This window comes from Musca autumnalis, unplaced genomic scaffold (assembly GCF_047663935.1).
Source record: "Musca autumnalis isolate F117 unplaced genomic scaffold, ASM4766393v1 scaffold_5, whole genome shotgun sequence".
Lineage (NCBI taxonomy): Eukaryota > Metazoa > Arthropoda > Insecta > Diptera > Muscidae > Musca > Musca autumnalis.
The window spans coordinates 84,459,978-84,468,473 of record NW_027412088.1 but is presented as its reverse complement, the minus strand read 5'-3'; the positions used below and the strand labels follow the sequence as shown (position 1 = coordinate 84,468,473).

The 8,496-nt window shown below is 35.3% G+C and overlaps 1 protein-coding gene across 1 annotated transcript; it reads right to left on the bottom strand.

Moving 5' to 3' along the window:
* Positions 1-7,003: 7,003 nt before the first annotated feature.
* LOC141404775 (uncharacterized) lies at positions 7,004-7,598 on the bottom strand. The gene is made up of 3 exons (XM_073988486.1): positions 7,445-7,598; positions 7,226-7,355; positions 7,004-7,148 (listed from the first exon to the last, which is right to left on the bottom strand). The coding sequence occupies exons 1-3, from the start codon at positions 7,572-7,574 to the stop codon at positions 7,019-7,021; spliced, it is 390 nt and encodes a 129-aa protein (XP_073844587.1). The 5' UTR covers positions 7,575-7,598; the 3' UTR covers positions 7,004-7,018.
* Positions 7,599-8,496: the final 898 nt, after the last annotated feature.

Below are 8,496 nucleotides of genomic sequence, written 5' to 3'. Positions count from 1 at the left end.
AATATTACATTAATTCTGCAACAAAATCCAACCAAAAATAAAATTAAAATTTCTGGTCGATAAATTAAAAACGATTACATTTGTCTACACTGTCTAACATGTAGAAAATTTGTTGGTCATATGATGGGGGTGGGTGGTGTAGCAGACATAAGTTACGTTTTATTTAGAGGGTAATTTTAAGCACAGTGAATTGTTTTTTGTAGTGGGACAGAAGAAAAAATAATAATAAAAAATGAATAGTAGTTCTTAAGAATTTTACAGTTTTTTTTACATCTATAAATAACTTTATGAAGTCTCTTTAGCGATGGGGTCAGTGTATACCCCTTAGATAAGTGATACGACTAATAGTAGAATCAGATATTATTTACAAAATTAAACCCCATTTTTTCAGCTTCATCATTTATTTATTATGCAAACCGATTCGTGATGTTTGGAAGCGCAATTGAAAAAAAAAACTACGGTTAATACGATTCTTATCTTACATGCAAGTAGCGTGGGATATTATTTGCTTTGCGGCTAATAGTTGTATTATTTAATTGGTTGGGAGTAAGTATACTGAATTCAATGAATACTTGATGATAAATGTTTTGATTTGAACATTTTTAAAAAGAATGAGAAAATTAAATGAATACTATAAGTCGATTTCCTAAATTTATGCTGAATTGCTTTTCGGGTTATTTTATAGTAGCTACTCTGTTTGGCTTCAAATTGAAGGGCGAAAGGAGAAAAACAAAACATTGATTTAGTGAAGGAACTTTTTGACACTATCTACATAAAATAAGAATGCGACTGTATCCACGCTTACGAGCTCAGCGATACTTGATTTTTTCAAAAGTAGCACCAACTCATCCGATAGCAGTGCAAATAGTCCTTGGGAGGATGGATGACAATGCAGCATCAATAAACAAAATGAAGCATAACCCAACAGACGCTGCACTGTTGAATCATTCCATTATTTATCATTAGATGCCTAGGGGAGTCTACTCCATCAAGCTATTAACGGTGCGCTTGGACCACTTTTAAATGGAAGGTGCTTGCACCTAGGAAGTTTTTGCGGGTGAGGAAAATCAAATTACAAAAAACAAAAAAAAAAAAAAAAACAATTAAGAGTGGGTTATAGTCGGACAGGACCGACCATGTGATACCCTACTCCACTACTCCTGGGCACTTTTTCCAAGGAATTTCTTTTATATGATTGCGACATATTTTAGCTGTCCGGTCATACATACATAAGTTGATATACATATATACGCCGTCAATACTGGAAACGTAAGGTATTATTTTCCGTATTTTATTATGAACAATCCACTAAAAATTGTCAACATATGTATGTGGGTCCGTGTTTGGTATAGCCCTCATATAACGGTATCTCCCTAGATTCGATATTTTAAGTACTTCAGCTACAATTTTTAACCGAACTAGCTAGAATTTGTCCTACATTTTCAACCAAACTACCAGTAATTTGACATTTGAGATTCCCAGTGGTCAAAAAACTTCTCCATCAAAAACTGCACAGAGGAAAAAAAACGGTCTCTTTAACATATTTTGGAGCAAACATATATATGTTCTAACATAAAAATATATGTTATAACATAAAATATGTTTGAATCCAAACATATGTTATGTTAGGGACTGTTGCAAACATATAATATGTTTGGACCCAAACATATTTTATGTTTGTATCCAAACATATTATATGTTTGCTGTATTTTTTCTGCGTGGGGCAACATAGGTCTATGTTTTGTTAAAACCCCTATATAACGGTACCTCCAGATTGTTCGTGTTCTGAGGGTTTTAGCTGAACTAGATGTAATTTGTCATTTGCGGTTCCCAGTTATCACAAAACTCGTTCGTGTTCTGAGGGTTTTAGCTGAACTAGATGTAATTTGTCATTTGCGGTTCCCAGTTGTCACAAAACTCCTCCACCATAGGCTCCTCCAAAAGTAGGAACCATATAAAAGTGCCACCCGAATGAAGACATTTTAGGTACATTATCTGACATTTTTAGGTACCCACTTAAAGTTATTCCCTTTTAGTTCAGAATATTTTTTGGTGGAGGCTATGAAGAGTTCGGCCCGGCCGAACTTAACGATTTTGTACTTGTTAAATATTTAAAACAATAATTGGCAATAATAGCACTTATTTTGCAAAAATATGCAAAACAAAGCTCGGACTTGCTTTTGGCCCTGCTCAAAACATTTGCAGCTGGGAATGTTTCAAAATCTCAAGATATTATTTTTTTATTGGGATAATGACTTCTATTGTGTTGGGATGAAGCCTGACTATTTTGTAAACCAAAATAGAAGACATCATCCCAAATAAAAAACGCCAACGTTGAGACTCAACCCTGCAAACATTTGGAAGACTTTTGGTCAATTTTTTGATCAGATTATTCTTCTGCGCTTCTTTCCGGTGATCTTTTAGCGAAATTGTTATATAAAATTCACCCACGCGAGTAATTTGCCATTCGTAGACGATTCTCAAAAATTATTATTTATATTCAATCGCTACGACAAATCTTCTGGTATGCTTCTCGGCGATCTTTTCTCGAATTTGTATTACCCCAGCAAACCAAATGTCGGATGTCCGACACGTCTGAACAATTTCGGAAGCAACGTCGTTCAGATTTCGTTCCGATTTCTAAACGATTTTTCGGAGTGGAAATAGTTCAGATTTTGTACCGATTTCGTTCCGATTTCGGAACGAATGTCGGAAAGAAATTTCCTTTCCGAATTTCCCAAAGATTTTCTTCTGATTTCGTTACGAAATCGGATAGAAATCGATACGATGTCGCTCCGAAATTTCGTTCCGAAATTATGTCAACCACTTCATACAACTTTCGTTAAGATATCGTTACGATTTCGGATCAGACATCAGACGTATCGTCCGAATTTTGTTCCGATTTCGTTAAGATGTCGGTACGATTGGTTTGCTAGGACGTTTCGCTGTTGTTAGTGCAGACGAATAATATATTATTCTTCCGAAGCCCGATCACGCGATTGTTTCTAAAATGTTTGATTTGGTTGCATATAATTCTAATATACACATTCTACATAACTTTGATATAAATGGCACGAATAATATCGTGAGTATTGACAAACACAACACATGGCCAAGTAAAATGAAGAAAGTGAATAAGAACCAGTATACAACCACTACAACATAAGGAATAATTAATAAAAATGGGTAAAAAAAACTTTTTAAGTTAAACGGTTTTATGTTAAACATACATTGCAATGTTTAAGATAAATGCACTAAAAACCAAAAAATAATAAAATAGATACAGTCGTGGGAATTATAAACATATGCATAGACTAGACTAAAATAAAACCGTGGGGCACGTCAATTGTCTACAATCGTTGATTAAAATGTTTGTTTTGTAATGTTACACTATAATTAGGCAGTTGTTCAACCGACAACGATGGACGTGTGATAAGTAGGGCTAGAATGTGGAAACAAGCTAGCAAGCTCGATTATAAGCGAGTTTTAGGGTTTCATAGTGGTGAGCGAGTAGTACTTTGTCGATTAAAGACAAACTACGAGCAGTGAAACGCTTCCTCGCCAGGCAACAGTGTGAATGTCCAACGATAAACTAGTTGAAACATCTCTTTTATTTACATGGAGTGTATAACTATTGGAATTTCCATGAGCAAGAAATAGTAACTAATTTCCTCACCGTCTGCGGGCCAACTGCCTAACGACGAATTAAACGATTCTTCTATCGCACATTAAGTCGATAATTTGTAGACAATTGACGTGTCCCACGGTTTTATTTTAGTCTAGTCTATGCATATGTTTATAATTCCCACGACTTTTATTTTTTGGTTTTTAGTACATTTATCTTAAACATTGCAATGTATGTTTAACATAAAACCGTTCAACTTAAAAAGTTTTTTTACCTATTTTCATTTTCTAGTTTTTAGTTTTTATTTCGCATTCTGTTTAATTCGTTTAGTGTTTCATTATTGCAAGGTTTCTTGCCTGTTAGTTTATTGCAGTCCAACTCCTCTATACGTAGTCCCTGCAAAGATCTTACTCTACTAAGAGCCACGTAGGCTTGACCTTATTCAAACAGTTTCGCACCTAAGTATACGACTGCGTGATCCACAGTGCTGCCCTGCATTTTATGTATTGTAGAAGCCCATGATAGTAGTAAAGGCAACATTCTTCTTTCAGCCGTCCCGTAATTGTACTTAGCTAGAAACTGTATGGCTTTCGGGTGTATAAGATGTACTGTATAGTGCACTGTATTCTTCTTGTCAAGCCCTTTTATTTGATACCCATATTGGTGGGATTGATAAAAAATTGTTATCAGCCATTTGGTAGCTGCGGTCATATTAGATTTAAATTTTGCATAGTAAATTGTATTCTGCTTGTTGAGCCCTTTCATTTGATACCCATTTTGAGGGGATTGATAAAACCTAAGTTATACGCCATTTTGTAGAGCCCGCCATCTTGGATTTTAACTTTATATAGTACATTGTATTCTACTGGTTGAGCACTTTCATTTGACACCCATATTGATGGGATTGATAAAACCTACGTTATCCGCCATTTTGTAGCGGCCGCCATCTTGGATTTCAATTTTTTATAGTATATTGTATTCTGCTTGTTGAGCCCTTTCATTTGATACCCATATTGATGGGATTGATAAAACCTACGTTATCCGCCATTTTGTAGCGGCCGCCATCTTGGATTTCAACTTTTTATAGTATATTGTATTCTGCTTGCTGATCACTTTCATTTGATACCCATATTGATGGGATTGATAAAACCTACGTTATCCGCCATTTTGTAGCGGCCGCCATCTTGGATTGAAATTTTTTATAGTATATCGTTGTTGAGCTTGTTGAGCCCATTCATTTGATACCCATATTGATGTGATTGATAAAACCTACGTTATCCGCCATTTTGTAGCGGCCGCCATCTTGAATTTATAATGATAATGAATAAATATAATTGTATTTTCACCAAAATCCAAAGAGTATACAAAATTTCAGATTAATCGGTTGACAGGAAGAGGGTGAAATTTGAATTACTAAATTTGACCCAAGAATAAATAATAAATAAAACAAACGGGGTGAGCTAAATAAAACCATTTAAAAAAAATTATAACAAATCAGAAAAATACAAAAGGGGTAAAAATCAAAGAAAATAAATGAGATTTTATGCAATCTTAGGTAAAAACGCATTAAAGTATCATACAGGGAAACGAGGTTGTAAAAAAGTCATAACCCTATTGGGCATATTCCAACGGGGGATCTTGATAGTGAAACTATACCATGTATCGGCACCACTACCTAATTGAATTGCGTGCGGTATCACGCATAGTACACCGAGAGCGAAAATTTCGCTCTCTCCACAAACATCGTGTGCACTAATGCATTGCTATAATTAATAATCACCCGCTAGCGCTGAAAAATTCAACTGACCCCTAAGTAATGCGAAGGGAACCAATTGACACCTTTTTATCTCCAAGTAAACGACGAGGCGTCAGTTGCGACTAAATTAAATCCACCATTTTTTAACATAAACGACGAGTTGTAAATATAATTCACATTTGCATTTTCTTAATAACTTACATATAAATGCTGCATCCAATAACAGAAGCTAGTGTTGATGGACTGAACATAACCTTACTTATTATTTATATTGTCTTGGTATAAAAAGGAACACGAAGGAAATATAAAACTTGGTCTCTTCTTCTCTTTATAGAGAGAGTAAACGGCAGGCGTCAGGTGCGACTAATTTACTCTTAAATAAAGTACACCACTTTTTTAAAAAACAACAGACGAACTGTATATGACTGTAAACTTTAGCATAGAATCATCTACGGGTAATGCATAGAGAGCCAATTGATTACTTTGACGGACATCGACTCGTAAAAGTTTACAGTTGATTACACTGTGAGGGGTCTAAAGTGGAACTAGTTACTGTAACTCTAAGAGTCGACGAGTTCCCGATGCTGAACTAGTTCATCTTGCAAGCGGGTAATGTTGATGGACTGAACATATTCGTATATATTATTCATATTCTTCTGATGCTGAACTAGATCATCTGAGCTTTAGTACAAACTATTGTTAGTTAATTAGTTTGGTTCAGTTAGCCCTAAGTATTTTGGTATAATAGCCAGGGTGGGTGAACATTTTAGTATCTCCGTAAAATAAATGTTTACCAATGAAGAACCTAAGGATTGCGGTAGTGGTGTAGGACAGCATCAGGCAACCCATACCAATGGACATTGCGTTGTTTGCATTAGTATTGGACACATAACATGCTCAATACCCTGTAAACCAATCGTACCGACATCGTAACGAAATCGGAACAAAATTCGGACGATACGTCCGATATCTGATCCGAAATCGTAAAGATATCTTAACGAAAGTTGTATGAAGTGGTTGACATAATTTCGGAACGAAATGTCTTAGCGACATCGGATCGATTTCGGTCCGATTTCGTAACGAAATCTGAAGAAAATCCTTTGGAAATTCGGAAAGGAAATTTCTTTCCGACATTCGTTCCGAAATCGGAACGAAATCAGTACAAAATCTGAACTATTTCCTATCCGAAAAATCGTTTAGAAATCGGAACGAAATCTGAACGACTTTGCTTCCGAAATTTTTCAGACGTGTCGGACATCAGACATTTGGTTTGCTGGGTAGTTATTTCGCTAAGTGGACGCATATACAAAAAACGAGCTGAGACTATATTGTTTTGTTTTCTCCACATGTTGTATACATGAATAAATTAACGCTCCCAAGAGATTGCCTAACGCTGGTGTAGGATATTACATAGTCGGCCTCGTCCCGACTATAGCCTTTGCTCACTTGTTTATTCCTTGAATACTTGATCCATAGTACATTTAGCGAATTTGAGCTACACATCGAGTATTGATGTATGTTATTTTGGTGGACACCATCACACTATACTCCCTTACCACTTGTGTTATAATGGCAAATTGTTGCCCGATTTATTTCCATTGATCCAATAGAGAAACTCTCAATTTTCTTTTAAAAAATTACTTTTCAGTTTTATCATTGTCGATAGTATTACAAATAATTCGTTTGCTACAACATAGAGGATAGGGTGCAGTGGCATTTAAGGGTGGACCCACAATGCAGCCATCCGGAGCACCAATAACACCACAACTAAAATAAATAAGGCAGTTATTACCATTGTTATATTCACACCATAAAAAAGAAGATCATCGCTTCATAATACTTACCTATAAAATATTGCCAAACTATCCTTCAAACATTCAAGACGTATACAAATGCCGGGTGTGGGATGCGGTACTAAATCTCCAGGTGATAGAATTAAATTCAATTCTGTGATGACACATTTATCGGGATACTCTAAACAATATTAACAGATAAACGTATAATGTGGTGTATTTTTATATATTTTTTTATAAACAGGTTTCCGAATGCCGGTCTCAATTTACCTGGGTCATTGTAAGTACCACGGGCTACTGCTGCCATTGATAAACTTATGCAAAGCAATGCAATTTGTGACAAAAATAACCAATTCATGGCTTGTTGTTGTTCGGATGAGCTACGAAACGATACTGGCATTCAGGTTGGTCTTGCAAAAAGTTTTTAAACGTTTGTACTTTTAATTAACAAATACTGGTTTATGGTGGAGGGGATAAATGGATACACAACACTGCAAAAAAAAAACTCATTCAAATACTACATTGTAGTATAAAAAAACTGAAGTATTTATAGAAAATGTTCAGAATTGTTTGGGGAAGCCTTAAAACCGATTCTGTGCAGTTCTTATAAATAAAATATTTAAACAAGAATATCAGAACAAAACTAATATAAGTCCCGAGTTTCTTATAGGTGGCCTCAACTAAAGAGAATGGGTCCCCAAGCTCTGTCTGAATTTCATATTTCCAAATGTATTATCGAGGACATTACTGATACATGGTCTTCAGTAAAAAAGGGAAGAAAATCTCTGAATCTCAATTTTCGGGTTTTGGGGCGATGATCGGCATCTCGAATGTTTGGTGTTTGCAGCTGAGTTCTCAACCACTAACAACCCGATTACCTTTGTTAGTGATGGGGAACCCATCGATTCACAGTGTCCAAGTTGAAAGCGGTCTGGTTATAGGTGATTTATTAATGATCCGAAGGTGTTATGGAACAGCCAAACCGAAGTTTCCAACCAAATGATTAGGGTTTTCATACAACAACGTAGTTTAGAACTTTTTTCACAAAAGTATACTTTAAAGTTATATTTTCTTCAAGTGTAATACAACCTGCATATAAGACGTAAACACATTCATATATGTATATACGGTTGTATGAAAAATCCCAAATGCAATGTATTTTTTTTTAAATACACGCAACGTTGACTCTCCACTGGAAATTCCAATGTTTAACTTAGATAAAAATAATTCCATTTAAAAAAGCATGATGAAGATTCGTCCAAAAATATGATTTCCCAAAGAAACCAAAATGCGAAATGGTCTTTTACATAGGATGTTTGATA

Coding starts and splice junctions, on each gene's coding strand:
- LOC141404775 (XM_073988486.1), bottom strand. CDS start 7,574: ATGCCAGTATCGTTTCGTAGCTCATCCGAACAACAACAAGCCATGAAT. Junction 7,356..7,444: donor TGGTACTTACAATGACCCAG/GTAAATTGAGAC, acceptor AATATTGTTTAG/AGTATCCCGATAAATGTGTC. Junction 7,149..7,225: donor AGTTTGGCAATATTTTATAG/GTAAGTATTATG, acceptor TATTTATTTTAG/TTGTGGTGTTATTGGTGCTC.